Source organism: Thrips palmi, unplaced genomic scaffold, assembly GCF_012932325.1.
Source record: "Thrips palmi isolate BJ-2018 unplaced genomic scaffold, TpBJ-2018v1 HiC_scaffold_16, whole genome shotgun sequence".
NCBI lineage: Eukaryota > Metazoa > Arthropoda > Insecta > Thysanoptera > Thripidae > Thrips > Thrips palmi.
The window spans coordinates 11,687,656-11,705,723 of record NW_023144625.1 but is presented as its reverse complement, the minus strand read 5'-3'; the positions used below and the strand labels follow the sequence as shown (position 1 = coordinate 11,705,723).

Below are 18,068 nucleotides of genomic sequence, written 5' to 3'. Positions count from 1 at the left end.
GCCGCAGCATGGCGTCGTACCTCTGCAGTCACCGGCCCAGTCGCGGGTTCGAGTCTCGGCCGGGGCGCAGCATCGGTATCCCGGCAAACTGTTGGATCGGCAGCGGGGTCCGCGGCGGGCTCCGGCTCCACCCGCGGCTTTTCTCGCGAACATTCGGGTGCGACTGTCGTGGACGTCGGCGGGGTCAGCAGCAGGGAAGCCCTCGGGGGAGCCGCCGTGGAGAAGACTGAGAGCCGTCAATCTGCACTCGGCGCCACCCCCGTCGCCGCGGCCTCCACCGCCCGTTTGGCGGAGGGCTCGCGTCACGCGGTCACGTCGGCGGCCGGGTCGCTACGCCCCTCAGTCACCGCGGGCCTAGGAAAGGAGTCCCGTCACACAGTCACCTCCGCGGCCGGGTCTCTACGCCCCTCAGTCACCGCGGGCCTAAGAAAGGAATCCCGTCACACAGTCACCTCGGCGGCCGGGTCGCGTCACCCCTCAGTCACCGCGCCCTTCACTGGGGACCCCAGAACGGAGTCCCGTCACACAGTCACCTCGGCGGCTGGGTCGCAACGCCCCTCAGTCACCGCACCCTTCACCGCGGACCCCAGGAAGGAAGCTTCCAAGACGACGGGTTCGGTGTCGGCATCCCCTGGGGCATCGCGCAGCCGGTCCGCTGGGACTGTGGTGGAGATGGCCTCCAATGTGCCAACCGCCGCCACCTTGACGGCCACCTCGGTGGTCTCCAGTGCGGCAGTCCTCGGCGACCCGGCTAGTCACGCGTCGGTGGAAGTGTCCACGCCCGCTTTGCCCGGAAAGTCGCTGACGAAGGTGGTGGCTATCGCGAGTGGAGCTGCCGTGACCTCCGCTTCGCCGGGCGCTGCGTCCTCGTCCTCCAACACGGCCACGTCGACGTCGACTGGAGCGAGCCCCTCGCCGGCCGGCGACGCGTCCCCGGACCAGGGAGTGACGGTGACGGTGACGACCACGCCCTCCTCGCGGGGCAAATCGGGGCGCAGCGTCGAGATCACCATGACGCCTACAGTGTACGACGAGACTGACATGGGCAGGGGGGACTTCGCGGCGGCCAGGCCTGGGTCCTCGACGACGCCCAAGCCGTGGCGACTAGAGCTGGCGCAGGGAGTGTTGTCCCCCAAGCCCCCCAAGCAGGCCGCCGGCATGGAGGTGGCCGTCAAGGGGCCTGATCACGTGTCGCACGTGAGGTGCGTGTCAGATTCCACGTTTCATGCCATGTCTAACGCCGCATTGTGCACCCGTACGCTTCGCTGATACCCGGTTCAGAGTGCAGGACGGCAGGGTGGTGGAGGCGGAGCAGCCTGTGGCCCCAGCAGCGCCAGTGGCACCAGTGGGTCCGCGCCGCCCCGGGCCCGGGCAGGCCAGGAGGGGGCAGAAGTCGCCCTTCACCATGAGGCTGCGGATGGCCCTGGGCGACGCGGGGCCGCCGGAGCCACCTATCCCAGCGCAGCTCATCGAGCACGTCGACAAGGTCCTGCCCCCGGGACTGCGCAGCTTGCTCACGCCGCTGCAGAACCACGCCGACCTGGGAGGTCCGGGGACCGGGCAATGCGGGGAACATGAGCGCGCACGAGCGTCAAGCCGCGCTCTCCACCCACCGGACCGGGTCCCTGTGTTGCAGCCATGGCCACCTGCGCCGCGACCCTGGACAGGCATAAGCGCCTCAGCACCGCCCTGGAGGCCCTCCAGGCACTGCAGGCGGGCAAGCAGCAGGCCGTCGAGCTGGCGACGCCGACGCCGCGGAGCAGGTGGTGAGGGACTTCCCCGGACTTCCCCCACAGCCCTCGCTGGAGCTGCTCTAGGGCTCTGGGCGTAAGTGCGTGTTCTCAGCGTGTGGCGTCGGGACGGCCGCGGCGTGCATGTGCAGGCTTGGAGCGAGTCGCGGTGGTGGCGGCCTCGGGCAAGGCCTCGGGCAACGCGGTCGCTGGCGGCGCGGCCTCTTCCCCCTGTTCGGCCTGCTGCCGCGGAAGCCGCGCCCCATCCCCCGTCTGCCCCCCAAGCACCGGCCGAACCTGGCCACGGTGGAGAAGTGCCTGTTCGACGCCCTGGCGGACGGCCTCGGATTGGACGCGGGTCCGGCGTCTCGGTCGGCATGCGACTCCCAGACGAGCCTCGCGTTTGCGCCCCAGTTGCGCTACAGCAGCCAATGGGCGGGGGACGCGTGCCGCATCCTGGCCGCCCACATCACGAGGAGCCTCAACGGGTTGGACTTGAAAAGGTGCGCGCTCGCCGCTCGGTCGCGTGTGTCCTCTTGTTCAATAACGGAATTCAACGAGTTGCCTGTGCCCGTGTTTCAGATATAAAAGTGCCTGCGTCGTTCGAATAATTGAGAAGTGTCATCAAGGGTTGTGCAGCCACTTCGCCGCGCTTTGGGACGAGAACTGTGACTGTTTTTGCTGCGTTCCTTATGAGACTGACAGTTTTATAGCATATGCTACAATTGTTCTGGTTCATTGGGACTAATGAGCTCTTTAGTTGTTGAATGAGGGTATATTGTACATAGTTCATTGTGTAAGTGACAAGAATAAAGGACTGAAACAACATTCGCATTTAAGGTTTTTTTTGGGAATTTATTTCTTTTTTGTTTGAGAAAGTGCTTACAGGGTTACATTACAACCACATGGACATTCATGCCACATTGAAATAAAACTTCTTAAAAATGAAATTGTTGATCCGAGTAAGTAACACCCTGGTAAAAAAAGCCAATATTCTGATGAAAATTGCACAATTTGAAAAGACATTTAAATGCTTGTTCTCTCCCCTTCATAATGAATTCTTTGTTAAAATCTATTTATAATAGAAAAATTATATGAGAACTTTCAATGCTATGACAACAGCACCAGCTGGCAACCAATCAATGAGTGTTACAATTTCAGATTGCCTGCCAGCCTGGCCGACATCATGATTCCACCTAAAAACACTTATATAATCTAACTGTACAAGTCATCATCTCCGTCATCTTGGAAAGTACCGCCTTGGTCTCCACCAGTGCCACCACCAGATGTGTTTCCTGGTGCTGAGTTGGGGAACCTTAAAAACAAAGAAATAATATAAGTTTTCTATAAAACCACCTCCTTACTGAAACTTGGATATGAAATGCACTTACCTGAAATTGGTTCCAAAGCCACGGGATTGTTGGAGGGTTTGTGAGAACATCTCATACTTGCGAATATCATTATCAGATACAGAGCGCCTAGCAAAGCGCATGGCCTCTTCAAAGTGGGCTTTTGTGATTTCTGGAACAGGGTCTTCTTCATCCATCTGAAAAAAAATAAAAAAAATTGAAGCCATGAATAAACAAGCAATGACATAGGTATTTTAAATCAATCTTAAACAGTGGAATCAATGTTCTACACTCACATCCATAGCAGCATTCTGGTTAGCAGCTCTTTCACGTTCTCTCCTGATTTCAGCTTCAATACATTGACGAATTGCCAATTTACAGGCTCGCTGGCAGATTTCAGTCAAGTCAGCACCAGAGAACCCATGCGTGACCTTGGCAATGTAAATCATATCAACGTCAGGGGCAACAGGAGATTTGCGCATGTTTGCCTTAATAATGGCTTCCCGAGACTTCTCATCAGGCAAGGGAATGTAGATCAACTGATCCAGACGTCCAGGACGCAGAATGGCAGGGTCAATGATGTCTGGCCTGTTTGTTGCACCAATGATGAAGACGTTCTTCTTGGCTCCCATGCCATCCATTTCTGTTAGAATCTGGTTGATAACCCTGTCTGCAGCACCTCCAGCATCACCAACGTTACCACCTCGAGATTTAGCAATAGAGTCCAACTCATCAAAGAAGAGGACACAAGGGGCAGCTGATCTAGCCTTGTCAAAAACATCTCGGACATTAGCTTCAGATTCACCAAACCACATGGTCAGCAGTTCAGGGCCCTTGACAGAAATGAAATTGGCCTGGCATTCATTGGCAATAGCTTTAGCCAAAAGAGTTTTACCACATCCAGGAGGTCCATAGAACAAAACACCACGGGATGGCTGCATTCCGAACTTGAGGAACTTGTCAGGATGTTCCACAGGATATTGTACCAGTTCTTGAAGCTCTCGCTTGACATTTTCCAAGCCACCAATGTCCTTCCAGGTGACATTGGGAACTTCCACAACAGTCTCACGCAGTGCACTTGGGCTGCTCTTGCCCATGGCATATCTGAAGTTCTCCATGGTCACAGCAAGAGAGTTCAAGACCTCAGCATCAATTTGATCATCATCAAGATCAATGAGATCCATCTTCTCACGGATTTGCTGGAGAGCAGACTCTGAGCAAAGGGAAGCCAAGTCAGCACCCACATGTCCATGGGTCTCAGCAGCAATTTGTTCGAGGTCCACATCATCAGCAAGCTTCATGTTCTTAGTGTGGATACGGAGAATTTCAAGACGACCAGTTGCATCAGGGATACCAATGTCAATTTCCCGGTCGAATCTTCCAAATCGACGAAGAGCACCATCAATAGAGTTGGGCCTGTTGGTAGCAGCCATAACAATAACGTGAGAGCTTTGCTTCAGACCATCCATAAGTGTTAGCAGTTGAGAGACAATGCGCCGCTCAACTTCACCGTGTGTCTTCTCTCGCTTGGGAGCAATAGCATCCAATTCATCAATAAAGATGATGGAAGGAGAGTTTTTGTCAGCCTCTTCAAAGGCCTTCCTTAAATTGCTTTCAGACTCTCCAGCCAGCTTGCTCATGATCTCCGGACCGTTGATAAGGAAAAAGAATGCTCCAGTTTCGTTGGCAACAGCTCTGGCTATCAAAGTCTTACCCGTACCGGGTGGGCCATAAAGCAAGATTCCTCTGGGAGGCTTGACACCAATAGCCTTGAACAGACTGGGATGACGAAGAGGTAGCTCCACCATCTCCTTGATCTGGGCAAGTTGTTTCCTGCATCCTCCAATATCATCATAACCAACTGCATTCAAAGCTTCCTCCTCCTCTTCTCTCTTGATTGGATCACCATCACAGTGGATGATAGTGTCAGGAGCCACAATACAGTAAGGCGATGGGTCAGTTTCCACCACTTTGAATTCGACAGCTCTCATACCTCCTCGGACAATGAAAGCATCATCTTTGTGAATGGGCCTGTATGCTTCTAGGAAATACGGCTTAAGATAAACTTCAAATAGGTTGCCTGTCAAGCCTTCAACTGTGTCGTCAATGGGAAGTACATGGATTCTCTTGCCGTATTTTACATCAGGGCAAGGCTGGACTGACACTACATCGGACAGGCGAACTCTCAGGTTGTTGCGCACCACACGGTTCATGCGGATTTTTTCATCAGGTACTGTCTCATCAGCCAAGACAATGCATACGGTTTCTTTTCTACGTTTTCCCTTCAGAAGAACTGTATCTCCTCTAAATAGCTGCAGCTCATCCATTTTGGCCTGTAACAAAAGTAGAGTGTAAATAGAGGGCTCAGACAAAGTAAAGCCAAAAAACAATTAAGGTGAATACATGAGGACTTTAAAGCAAAATAAAATCTTACCTGAGAGAGAGCCACAACCGAATTGTCATCGTTGACAGCCTCCTCAACAAGAAGCCTGTTTGGGCGGTCCTTGCGGCGCAAAATTGCGGTAGCCAAATCATCAGGACTATAGTAACAAACAAAACAAAAAATGCTGCATTAGTATCAAATATATTTACAAGTGAAACCTCAGGGCCTGTAAAAAATAACAATTTTAACATTTCTTCACAAAAAGTCCTTTTATCATCTTGTACCTTTCTTTCTTTTTAGGATCTTGATTCAACTTAGTGGATGGCTTTGCCGGTAATTTATTGGAAACAGAATCCTTTTTGGATTTGGGATCAGTTGATTTTGAAGGTGGTAAATTTGCCTTATCAACCCTTTTGGGAGGGGCTGAATCGCGTTTGCCTACCATGATCACCTTGATCAAATTGACTGGTGCAACTGCCTCTGTGTTTGAAGGGTAAGAGGTCCACTACAGAAGAAATTCAAGACTGTTGGCTTGGAGCCAAGAATGCCAAACACAAGCTGCCAATCTAACAGCAACCAGGTCTCAGACCCACAAAACAAAAACAAGTTTAAACTAATGCAGAAAATAATTTAAAACATCTTGAAATTTGATCTTTTGCCAGAAATGATGAGTGACACAAGGCAAAATCAATTCAGCTGGCAAAAACAGGTTAACTAACCTTAATGCTAATAGAACAGTGTCACTCATTCTCATCGCAACCACTACCTGGTTCATTCAGCCGTTCGAATTGTGGCGAAAGGATTAACTGGACTGTGCTTGACAGATACGGCTGTCATGATGGGCACTGAATACAACGCATGAAGGTAGGGTAAGTAGTGGCTGATCAATATGGTGAATTATTGTGTAGTTCAAGAATCACCTAGATGCACACTCAAGTTTAATCTGGGCTGATAACAGCTGAGATGAATGGGCTCAATTAGTATAGAGAGAATCAACTGCCATCTGCCTAGGTAACAAAAAGTGATCAGAATAGTAAAGTAACAAGATTTGTTCCCAGTAGGATTGAAAAATACAGGAACCAGCAAATCGGAAAGAGTTATTTCACCATTAAAGGGGTTAAAGGCTATTCCCCCTCAGCCAGCAGCACACAATAGATGCAACCGGCCGCGTAAAATAATTGAGGGGATTCAAGAAACTTATAGACACAGAGGATTCGGAGAAAGAAAAACTTGAGGAACATTCAAAAATGGTGCAAACAGAGATGAAATTGCTCAAAACATCCGACATGATGACAATGTACTTTTGACGGCAGGCCAGGCGTAGGCTAGAGTCATTCATTTTCCCGAGGCGATAGAAATGAGCGTTCTGCACTCAACTTGCCGATTTACTCAAAACAAGGAAGCAGAAACCATGAGAAACTCTTTCAGTACTCACTTCTTTCCGTCAGCCATGGTGTTTTTTCTAGAAAACGCTTAGAATTCCAGGACTAACGTCACCAACAGCCCGGCAGAAACCACAATGACTGCGATCAGCCGCACGGACAGACGTTGCCGCTTGGTGCACTCAGAATCTGTCGACGCACGGGGGGCGTTCCTTTTCCCTGCCCAAATTTCGTTACTATTTAACTAATTTTTGGGAATATAATTCGTGGTAGGGTTCTAAATCCTTCAATACAGGCATGATAAATTTCAATTAAGGTTCGAGAAACGTCGATAATCGACATAAGTGCAAAATGATGCACGTTAACGTGTTTTTTAAATCACTCTTCTGGAGACGCTTTCTCCAGGACATCTCCTCCCACCGTGATTACTCCATGATCGTTCTTTAGGAAATGACGTGTCCCCAAAATTTCAGGGTATAAAAACTTGTCTTTATTATTAACAGGTCTAAAAGCATCCGCACTAATATTAAAACCTCCATTTGGATGCAAAATCAGTTATCTTATTTATAATTTTCGGCATTCTTTTACGTCATTTTGACCAGATCTGACCGTTTGGAAGTTACTCTAGTGCTTCATTTTTGTCTTCTTCTGTTTACAAGAAAAGGAAAGACAGACGGAGATTGACAAACATCCGAGATGGCTGGAATTAAAGGTACTCTAATTATATTGAACATTTAATACAGATGAAGGTGGCATTGTAATGCACTCATATCGAGTGTGCAAATTTTCGTCCGTCTCCCGTCAATATGCTGCTGTATTTGTGTTGTTGGTTTTGCAAGCAATGAAAGAGGTACTCTCTTTTACACCTTTCATACTGTTTGTTTGACAGAAGATTGCCTTCTATTCATTCTGTGTAAACAATACAATTGCCATTCCGTATCCCGAAATCAAAAACGGATTTTGAAAATGATATCTTTGTTGACGACTTTTCTGAAGCTATTCTGCTTTCAGTGTGCTCTTTGATATAGCCTAACATTTTGTTACTATGGTGCTTTGGCTCCTTGAACTCTTTTCTTGCATAACATCCTTGTTCAAAAATTTAATGAGTTTATTACTTTATTTGTTTCATGTTCTGGTTAATCTTCATTCCGATTGTATCAGCGTAAGTAGTGTTTGTATACCATTGCCAGCATATGGCCTTTGTGTTGATAAATGTCATCAAATATTAAATAATCTTTTTGGTACTTTTCTTTGTTTAGGCTGGTAGCGTTAGCCTTTGCTGGATCCATTGGTATGACCTTTGTCATACTTGGCTGTGCTCTACCTCAATATGCGTAAGTTCTTCTAAATTTTTTCAATATTAGCCCACAGGGATGGCACAAGTCAAAATCAAGTCAGAATCATGCTTCTGCCCTCCCTGTGCCTTTGAAAAGTGGATGTTTTGGTACTATGTTATAAATTAAATTTACCAAAGTTTTTATGATTTCTCTGTTTTCAGAGTTTGGTGGCCTTTCTTCGTTGTTCTTCTCTATCTCCTAGCACCAGTTCCAACACTTATTGCACGTCGATATGCAGAGGATTCCGGTGGTTCAGGGGGCCCATGTCTTGAATTTTCCATTTTCATTACAATGGGATTTATTGTGTCTGCATTCGCCCTTCCAATAGTACTTGCAAGATCTCCTGCTGAAAGTCCTGTGGTAATTGCCTACCGTGTTTTATTTTTATTCAAACAAAGAATTAAACCTAATTGAGCCAATCATAGTTCATGTGTTTCCCTGTTTGTATCAATATATAAGTTGATTTTTTTCATTTTCCAGATTCAAATGGGAGCCTGCTACTTGACACTGGCTGGTAATGTGGTCGTGTTCCTTACTTTACTTGGTTTCTTCTTAACATTTGACCAAGAGGATGCTGACTACAGTATGTGGTGAAGTTTGATACTTACTGGCATTCCCTGCCACATGGAATGTTGTGGACAATGAGACTGATTTTAGGTACAGAAGAAACACTTGTGGTTTTTTTGTTCTTTTTTAATGGTGTCAGAAAGCTGCTTTCTCTCGATAGCCTGGCTTTTTATACAATCTAAAATGAAAACAAGGCCACTCAGCACATTTCTGCTAGTATAGTATGTGTCACAGCAGTTGCTTATTTTACCAGTGCTGCCATTTTTACTGTTAGGAATAATACATGTTAGTTGTCCTTTCTTTTATACCATTGTTGGTTTCTTTCTTTTTTTGTTTATAAATCCTAAAACAACTAGTGTAGCACCCTTCTCTGCTTCTTTCTGTTTTGTAGCTGAGTGCCAACGGACGCTGAAATAACTTATGAAAAGTCTTGTACATTGAACCCTTACTAATATGCTAGGTAGAAGTAGAGATTTAATGGGTCTATATTTCTATCTGTGGTTTCCTCTTTCTATAATGGTTGAAAATGTATGACTGTGTAATTATTGCTGTTTTATACACCAATTTTTGTGGTTCTGTTAATCCAATGCTACATTGATGTTGATCAAGAAGATTTGTATGACTCTAAATTTGCATTTTGATGAGCATATATGTACAGTATTCATACCCTAAAGACATGCCCCTATTAAATACCAAATATGTCTTGAATTTTTAAGAAATAGGCACTTAATTTAATGCCTTGCTTGATCACATTTTAATAATTATCAACTGTATACACTTTTATCTTAGTTTACACTCCAGATTCAGTGTGATTTACTCAAGCCCTGGTGATCTATTAAATTATTTACTATTTATGAATTGTGTTTAATTTCCAATTTCCTGACACAACATCAAGTAAAACAATGAAATTTGACAAATTTTGATTTTATTTTTAACCAATCAGGGGATGGAGTGGGGGACTTGTCACCTTTCACAATAGGTTGTTTTCAGTTAAGGAAAGCTGATGACATTCAGGTAAACCAACCAAAACATTGTGGGATTACCTGACGCCACTTCACAGTTGGCTATAATGTTGTAAGGCCGGCAGGACGACCTCATTACATTAGTGTGCAAGAATTTTCAAACTGGGTTAAATAACAATGCAATAATAGATTTTTTTGGTAAATTTATTGTGGAGTATACATTAAGGCTCTAGAACTTCATTCTGTGAGGGTACTGGCTTGTTTTAAGCCCGAACATTGTCCTCAGGTAGTTAGCCATCACTTTCCTTTCAGGGTGCTTCTTCAGAATCTGGAGCATCTGCTTGTCAATAGCTTCCTGATCCTTCTTCCTTTCCTCAGAGGGAGTGTATTTCTGAAAGCAAGAGATCATTAGAAAACCATTCATGGAATGTCCCCTGAATAGTCATCAGCAGCCTGGACTTACCTCGGCCTTCTTGGCAAAGATTTCACCTTCTTCCTTCTTTGCCCTCTTTTCACGCTTGCGCTTGAAATAGTCATCATTGAGCTTTTCAGGCACCTGAAGAGTGGAGATGTCGAGCTCGGTGCTTGTGGCAATGAGGAAGTTCGGGTGCACTCGGCGCAGAGGGCATCCGTTAATGTGGAAGGGTCCTGGAAAATGGAAATATTTTAGACCAGACTTTCATAAACAACGAGATCACAAGAGACAACTGAAAACTGAAACTAACCATTGACAAGAGCAAGACCACTCTTCAAAACCTTCAGGAGAACAACACGCTTGCCAGCATGACGGCCAGCCAGAACGATGCAGATGGTGCCAGGGGTAAGTGATGGCCTGGTGTACACCTTGTGCTGCTTCTTTGACTTGAAATAGTTCTTACGGATACTGCAACAGAGAAAGAGCTGTTAATAAACACACACGAGCTAAGAAAGAAGAGTAACTGAAGTGCAATAGAGATTTGTTGAGAGTAAAGCACATTAGGTGACATTGCCAGTAGTCACAAACATTGAACATTGAGGATAGGGTGATAGGAAAATTTAATAGAAGTCTTGAACCACATTGGATAATTACTCAATTCCTTAGCATCTCATCTTGAACACTAAAAGATTGTGTTCCAACTAAATGAGGTGCATCAATAAAATTTAGTAAAATCTACATGTTGGTGGGGTGAAATAGAGATTCAATGTAAATCTTGAACCACATTGGATAGTCCATCATTACTCTAGCATCTCCGAACATGAACACTAAAAATAGGGTCCACACAACAAAAAGAGATGCACCATTAAAATTTGTGAAAAACTACATGTTGGTGGAGTGAAATAGAGATTCAATAGGGGTCTTGAACCTCATTGGAATCCATCATTGTTCTAGCACCTCTACATTACATACAGCCAGCAGACTGTACACAATGAAGATAGAGGTGCTTCAAAGCGAGACTGAGCAACATGACACTTACGCAGCAGCTGTGGGGTAGTAGTTGGGCCTCTTCTTCAGCAAGACCACTCGGGAGCCTCCGTTCTTGTCACCACCAATGGGCTTCACAACAGTGAGAGCCTTCTTGGGCTTAACCTACACAACAAACAAGGTTGCATTAGATATAATAGGTACAGAAGGAATTGAGGGGAAAACATTCTTTGCGGAATACATTTTACGGCAGCTTACAGTTTTAGGGGTAGTCTTCTTGACAAATTTGCCAACACCCTTCCTGGTGTACATAACACTCCTGGAGAAACGGTAGACGCCAGGGCTCAGCTCCTTCTGACCCCTGTCCCTGGGCTTCTTGCCGGCGGGGGCCTTCGCGGCTGTAGTGGCCACCATCTGAAACATTACATTTTACTGGTGAGAAACATACCACTGACGCAAGCCTTCAAGATAACTTGACTAATAAAAAATTAGTGACAAAATTAAAGGGACCTAAATATTATCTCTCGTGGCAACAAATACACTCAAAAGAAGCCGAGAAATGTACACACAGCAAGGAAAGTTTAGTGAGGCTTGAGGGGTTATGTTATGTAGACGAAGGGGCAAATGTAAACAACTCAAATTCTGAGCGTTTAAGTCGACCTGTCTAAACCCGAACAAATTCACAGCCACTTGTAATTAATGCGTTCCACTAATTTCAGGGTATGAAGCGATAAAATGTCTATCCACGTAAACATATACAACGGTGTGAAACAGTTCGGAGCTCATGCCGCTGGCACGCAAGCCGGCTGAAATTACATTATAAAGGCGAGAAAATTTTGACTTTCAAAGGCAAAGACGATTACATAAATCGTAATGAACACACATTAAACTGAGGTCGGTAGAATTCCACCTAAATAACGATTGATGATTAAAGATGAAATTCCAGTACTCACATTTCTCGTGGATTGCCTCAGAAAGAAATACAAAAACGGAAGAGCCTTCTAAAAGACGGGCAGAAGACCTTGCAGTGGAGGCGGACACCAAGCAGGGCAGCCAACCTGCTTGAAAGTAAAAATATCGGAGTACGTGACCTACTAAGCCAATTTGAACAAATAGAAATAAGATTAAACTTCAAATTCAAAAAATGAGAGCGTTGGAATAATCAGATTCCTGTGAACCTGCTATACGCTAATGTGATCAGACAGTTGGCAATGCCACTGTATCATAAACATAGTCTGTACATATGGCGTCTGCTGTGATACCCAATCTGTCTGCTGATGGTTATACCCGTTTTAACGATGAAACTATCAACCTCAGCAGGAATCTCCGTTCAGACCAGGATGGTAGAAACATTTTTCTAAGCTCTATAAAAATTTGATGTCTCGTTTACTCTAAGAAAAGCAATATAGGGATGGACGTTGTATTCAGACTTCTGGGCTCGGTCTCTCGTTCCTGTCAGTTTTTGTTTATAAATGCACAGTTCACACCGTAAACTTATTTAATCCTAACAATTCGACGTTCGGATCAGTGATGTCGCTCTTTTATTTCAGTATAGTTTGTTTTTGTCAACTTTTGGTGCGTGCCTCCTTGGCAAAAACCCACAAGAGAGTGATGGGTGGTGGATCCACACTGACATCCTTGTGACATCATTATTGTCATGAGATCATGGCCTCCAGGCAAACTGGTTTATAGTGGTTCACAGGGTCAATTCAATCATTCTGATTTCCCTTTAGAACTCTTTCGAATATAGTAGTAAAATACATCCAGCCTTTCTTTAGCTGTTTTGTGTTTATTTTTTTTATCATTTTGCTGGGTTTTATTTCTTATGAATGAATTATAATGTCAGATATGTCTTCAGAACAAAGTTTTCATGCACCTTATTTGGCAGGACATGAAATCAGCTCTGGAGCGGCAGAAATGCACTCGACAGCTGATGAGCAGGATCTTCCCAACATGATTGGAAGCCAATCAAGCTTAAATCATGAATATGTGACTGATGGCGTGTCAGGGGAGATGCGAATTCTGTCTGATCCAAGGGACGTTGGAAAATCATGGGAAACCAATTATCATGAAGCAGCAATATTTTTAGAGGTTTGTAATAAATATTTTTCTGTAAACCTTTGTGATGGGTCAAAGGGTTCTGTCCTTTTTCAATGTTCATATTTTTCCTTCGGAATCTTTTAGGAGGGTGCCAACAATGAAAAGTTTGACTCACATCCTAGTGACCCTAAAGCAGTCCCTGCTTATCTTCTGGTCCATAACAATTGGTACTATGGATTGGACCTATTCACATCCTCAGTTTTGTTAGCACTGGCCCTCGGGGAGGATCCTGCAGTCGCTGCATTTAAAGTAAGGTTTCACTAATTGCTTTTTAATATTTTACACAATGACATAGTTCTGTTAAACTCAGTGAATGATGGGTCTTTATGACAACAGTTACCTGTAGTGATGTCCAGCATCATGGAAATTGCTGCTCTGATCACAATAGCTGGAGAGGTGTTTTTAAAATTAAGATGGATTGGTTGGCGCACAATCCTACGTCACAAGAGGACAATGATCAAGGTAGATTTTCCTAAAGTACTTTTTAAGAAGTATCTTAAAAGGGTTTATTTTGATTTCTATCGCTATTTCCTTTTTTCTTTTGGTTTATTTCAGTGTCTAACATTACTAGTGATGTTTTTTGAAGCTCTTGTGGTATTGATTAGAAGATCAAGTCACTTTCGAGTTACAAGAGCTTTCCGCCCGATTTTCCTGATTGATACTCGAAGCTTTGGTGAGCATAATGCATGAATTGTCCGCATGTCTGTGATTCATGATTTCCATGTTTCTATCCATGTTTCTGTTTTGTTTGTGGGGATGGCTCAATTTGTCTCTGGTTTTCATTTGTAAATGTTTTCTTCAGGAGCTGTGCGCAGATTCATTCGTCAAATTCTACAATCTATGCCTCCTATTTTGGATATGATGGGCCTGCTTTTCTTCTTTGTGTCTACTTTTGCCCTGCTAGGATATTTTCTTTTCTCTGGAGATCCCCACAACCCCCATTTTTCCACCTTAACAACTAGCTTTGTCAGCATGTTTGTCCTTCTCACTACTGCTAAGTATGCATCAACCTTTGTTTGTCAGTAACTTATTTTTCTGTAAAAAGAAGATATTGTCAAAATTCCCTTTTCCAGTTTTCCTGATGTAATGATGCCAGCATATGCTCGTTCAACATGGTATGCTCTCTTTTTTATATCATATCTGTGCATTGTTTTATACGTGCTTATGAATCTGGTAAGAATGAAATTTTTATATAATGATTATAGATAAGAAGTCATCGAAATTCTTCTGTTGTTGATGTATTTGTCGTTCCCTACTGTGCCAATTTTAGATGCTTGCCGTTGTCTATGAAACCTTTACACGTGTGGAACGTGACAAATTTCGTAAACTGCTCCTACACAAGAGACAAGCTTGTCGTTTATCATTCCGACTCCTAGTGTCTAAACAAAATCCCACCCACATCCGATTTCGTCAATTTGAAGGTTTGATGCACTACTATGCACCACAAAAGAGTGAGTTTGTTTTTGTGTTTGTATTTTTGGACAAGTAAAATTTCAGTTATTTAGTTCAACTACATTAAAATTTGGTTTCTTTCTACAGCCCCAATAGATGTAGTGTTGATGTTTCACTATCTGGACAGTAGTGGGACTGGAGAATTATCTCAGGAAGACTTTTTCCGTGTGTATGATGCTGTCATGCTGTCATGGGAACCTCAGTTCGCGCACATTCCATGGTTCCACACCGCTTGGCCTCCACTTCAAAGTGTTCTCCAGAAGATGCATGACTTGGTTCATTGGAAACACTTTGAAAAAGTTGTTTGTAAGATACTATTAAAGATATTATTTTTTGTTTTAGACAATTTTGTGTGGCTGTCAAATGGTCTCTAAAAACGGTTTGCATTTATTCCAAACTAGATTGTCTCATAATTTGTAATGGCATTGCCATGGCTATTCGAATTGGCCAGGACTACAACAATCTTCAAGAAGCAGCTAGAGCATTTGCTGCGTCATGGGACACAATTTTCTTTTTAGCCTGTGAGTTCATGAAATTCAGCTATTGAAAGGCCTTTAATTTTTTTGTCTCAAATTTGTTTTTATCTTGTTGTTTCTGCTTTCTCTGTTTCTTTTTCGGTGAAGTGTTTGTTGTTGAAGCTCTTCTGAAAGTGCTTGGCATGGGCCTATCACGATACTTTTCATCAGGGTGGAATGTGTATGATTTCACTGTTACTTTGGCTGCCCTCCTTGGAGTTCTACTAAATTATTTGTTTCCTACACTGACTTTCATCGTAGTACTACGTCCATTGAGGTGACTTTTCGCATTTAAACTGGCAAGGGTCATTATTTTGGGATTTTAATTTTGTTTCTGTTCTAATACATTCCTTTTTGTTACAAAATAGGTTGTTACGCTTATTCAAGATGAAAAAGCGCTACCGAGATGTGTTTGGCACAGTGGTGCTTTTGTCTCCCTTAATGTCATCAGCTGTAATGGTTATACTGGTATTGTATTATTTCTTTGCAATAATTGGAATGGAGCTGTTTGCTGGTTATGAACTGAGAAACTGTTGCAAGTACGTATTCATGAGACTGGGACATTCCTATAAAATGTTCTCAATCTTGATAGGAATATTCACAAGGTTTGCTTTTTGTTTGTGTCTAATAGCGGCACAGCTGTAGAAGACTTTTATAGATGGAGTGTGAACACAACTACTCCAGGAGGATACTATTACCTGAACAACTTTGAAAATATGGCAACAAGCTTTGTCACATTATTTGAGTTGATGGTAAGTGGGCTACCATAATTATATTTTATTTAGCTTTGGCCTATGTCTTCATTTAAATTTCTTCATTTTAAATTCTTCTTTATTATTTTGACAGGTTGTTAACAACTGGTTCATTGTCATGAATGCCTATGCAGTTGTTGTTCATCCGTCTAGTAGGGGATATTTCATGCTCTTTTATTTGATGACCTCAGTTGTTTTAACTATTGTAGTTGCATCTGTGTTAGAGGCCTTTAGATTCCGTATTCAGTACAAGCGGCAGACTACCAAACGAGAAGGTGAGTTTAGTTGATCAATTAACACCTCATATCTTAAGGGTAAGAAGAGAAATGTTTCTAAATATACCAAAAATTCACTTTGCAGAGGAGAAAATGCTTCATGAAGAGTTGCATTTGAAGTGGGAGGAACTTTCAGTTCTCCTACGTGATCAACAATTACTGGATTCTCTGAGACCTCAACTTGTAGTTGGGGTATGTATGAATAATTAGACACAAAATATTATCTGTTTTGCAATTGATAAAGAAGAGAGACTCTCTATGTACACATCTTCATTCATTACTTTTTTTTAAAGGGAATCTCAACATTTATTGGATGCCGTCCTCGTAATAGGGAAGTTCTCATGAACCGGATGTATCGAACTGAAATTGAAGAATGGATGAATGAAGCTGCAGCTGCAGAGAAAAATGTTCAAAATGGAAATCAATTTTCTCAAGATGTTGATGCAGAGCATGTGATTATTACAGAATCTGATAGTGTTGTTCTAGGGGTAGACAGGGAGGACACAATTTTAAGACGTTTATCACATAGATAGGTGGAACAATGTCGAGAAGCTTTTACTTTTAATTGTTCAAAAATACTAATATGGTTTTAAGAATTTAATTTGTGATTATTGAGCCAATTCTTAACACTAGTCAAATGTTTTCCTGGGCCTTTTTCTGTATGTAGTATAATATGACAGTATTGCAATTTTTGGAATGATTTTAAAATGCAGACAAAATCATTGACTATGCAACATTTCCATAAAATAAGACAAGCATGGAAGTTTTCCATTTTAATTTATATGCTTATTAATTTCATGTGCAAGCTTCACATCATAGAAGTAGCTAATGGGCGGATGGTTGCTTTTCTTTCACATCTGAACAGAAAGTATTATATTGATCCAAATGTGTTTTAGCATTATATGTAGTAAGACAGAATGAATTGTTATGTATTTAGAGCATTTGTATATTTAAGCTGCTCTTGGATGTTAAAATCTTTTTCTGCCTAGTCATGGTGCTAATAATTGTTTTAAAACGTGTGGGTAAAATGTAGTTATTTTCCCCTTTCTTTTAATTTATTTAAAAAAAGTGTGTGTGAGTATGTTTGTGTGTGTGTAGACCAATAGCTGGCTTTTCCAGAAACCTATAGATTATGGAGTGCCCTTGTGATATCTATTTGTTATATAGTTCAAACTGTATCTTTTACTTTGTCAATTTTTTTTATGTTCCTATGAATGCAGTATTTTAGTTCTATGACACCAGAATGGGGTTTATGTAGCAACCCAGGAGTTTTTGTGAATCTAAATTAATAACCCAAATCAAAATTTTGTTCAACTTTTTTTTTATGGAGTCAAAGATCTCATATCGTTTTGAATGAAAGGGAGCAAACAGGAACGATAGTTTACAGATTGTGCAAAGGACAACACTCAACCCAAAGCTGTTAGTGTCTTAAATGTTAATGCTTTTTTTCCACCACTAATATTGGTAGATAACTAGAAAATACAATGAAGACTGTTGTTGTGTACAATAACCTGTGCATTTCATAAGGAAGTCCAGTAGTGAAGGTTTTTGGAGGTCAGAGCTATTATTTCGTATGTACCTGGTTCATCCTCAGTCTTGTTTGTAAATTCACTACAATATTAATTATGATCAGTGACGCTGTTATGGACCATAGACCTCCACTTATATGTTTAGTTCTAGCAGTCTCTGTGATTTTGATTTTATGTCCAATCGATGCAGCTTTTATTAATGTGTAGAATGTAACATTTTCCTATATTGTGAAATAAATGCATGAAAAAAAAACACAATTGTTAAAGGCAATCTGCAATATCCTATAGACATTTGCCCCGGTGCCCGCTCCTCCGCGCAGCCTCAAGGTTTCT

The 18,068-nt window shown here is 43.0% G+C and overlaps 4 protein-coding genes and 1 long non-coding RNA gene across 9 annotated transcripts; 3 read left to right on the top strand and 2 right to left on the bottom strand.

Annotated features, from left to right (window-relative positions):
* Positions 1 to 1,973: 1,973 nt before the first annotated feature.
* Positions 1,974 to 2,915, top strand: LOC117643193. The gene is made up of 2 exons (XR_004587602.1): positions 1,974 to 2,233; positions 2,313 to 2,915. It is a non-coding gene; the product is annotated as an uncharacterized LOC117643193 (long non-coding RNA).
* LOC117643189 (transitional endoplasmic reticulum ATPase TER94) lies at positions 2,565 to 7,052 on the bottom strand. Of its 2 annotated transcripts, none has more exons than XM_034381937.1 (5): positions 6,898 to 7,052; positions 5,514 to 5,619; positions 3,376 to 5,412; positions 3,122 to 3,276; positions 2,565 to 3,045 (listed from the first exon to the last, which is right to left on the bottom strand). In XM_034381937.1, exons 1-5 carry the CDS (start codon positions 6,912 to 6,914, stop codon positions 2,946 to 2,948), a joined length of 2,415 nt encoding a protein of 804 aa, XP_034237828.1. In that variant the 5' UTR covers positions 6,915 to 7,052; the 3' UTR covers positions 2,565 to 2,945. The 2 variants fall into 2 exon arrangements, with proteins under 2 accessions (XP_034237828.1, XP_034237827.1); XM_034381936.1 differs by lacking the exon at positions 6,898 to 7,052 and adding an exon at positions 5,747 to 5,792.
* A 380-nt stretch (positions 7,053 to 7,432) lies between these two features.
* LOC117643192 (leptin receptor gene-related protein) lies at positions 7,433 to 9,602 on the top strand. 3 transcript variants are annotated; one of them, XM_034381943.1, is made up of 4 exons: positions 7,433 to 7,556; positions 8,104 to 8,178; positions 8,343 to 8,541; positions 8,662 to 9,600. In XM_034381943.1, the coding sequence occupies exons 2-4, from the start codon at positions 8,138 to 8,140 to the stop codon at positions 8,773 to 8,775; spliced, it is 354 nt and encodes a 117-aa protein (XP_034237834.1). In that variant the 5' UTR covers positions 7,433 to 7,556; positions 8,104 to 8,137; the 3' UTR covers positions 8,776 to 9,600. The 3 variants fall into 3 exon arrangements, with proteins under 3 accessions (XP_034237834.1, XP_034237835.1, XP_034237833.1); XM_034381944.1 differs by lacking the exon at positions 7,433 to 7,556 and adding an exon at positions 7,577 to 7,694 and having other exon boundaries at positions 8,662 to 9,602; XM_034381942.1 differs by lacking the exon at positions 7,433 to 7,556 and adding an exon at positions 7,735 to 8,006 and having other exon boundaries at positions 8,662 to 9,602.
* Positions 9,603 to 9,896: 294 nt separating this feature from the next.
* LOC117643191 (60S ribosomal protein L6) lies at positions 9,897 to 12,173 on the bottom strand. Of its 2 annotated transcripts, none has more exons than XM_034381940.1 (6): positions 12,066 to 12,173; positions 11,371 to 11,526; positions 11,165 to 11,277; positions 10,436 to 10,593; positions 10,174 to 10,358; positions 9,897 to 10,101 (listed from the first exon to the last, which is right to left on the bottom strand). In XM_034381940.1, the coding sequence occupies exons 2-6, from the start codon at positions 11,524 to 11,526 to the stop codon at positions 9,940 to 9,942; spliced, it is 774 nt and encodes a 257-aa protein (XP_034237831.1). In that variant the 5' UTR covers positions 12,066 to 12,173; the 3' UTR covers positions 9,897 to 9,939. The 2 variants fall into 2 exon arrangements, with proteins under 2 accessions (XP_034237831.1, XP_034237832.1); XM_034381941.1 differs by having other exon boundaries at positions 11,996 to 12,100.
* Positions 12,174 to 12,355: 182 nt separating this feature from the next.
* Positions 12,356 to 17,962, top strand: LOC117643190 (two pore calcium channel protein 1-like). Its single transcript, XM_034381938.1, has 16 exons — positions 12,356 to 12,455; positions 13,001 to 13,203; positions 13,297 to 13,461; positions 13,549 to 13,674; positions 13,768 to 13,885; positions 14,015 to 14,210; positions 14,286 to 14,385; positions 14,483 to 14,663; positions 14,752 to 14,970; positions 15,066 to 15,185; positions 15,288 to 15,456; positions 15,548 to 15,718; positions 15,811 to 15,931; positions 16,026 to 16,206; positions 16,292 to 16,398; positions 16,500 to 17,962. The coding sequence occupies exons 1-16, from the start codon at positions 12,356 to 12,358 to the stop codon at positions 16,737 to 16,739; spliced, it is 2,517 nt and encodes an 838-aa protein (XP_034237829.1). The 3' UTR covers positions 16,740 to 17,962.
* Positions 17,963 to 18,068: the final 106 nt, after the last annotated feature.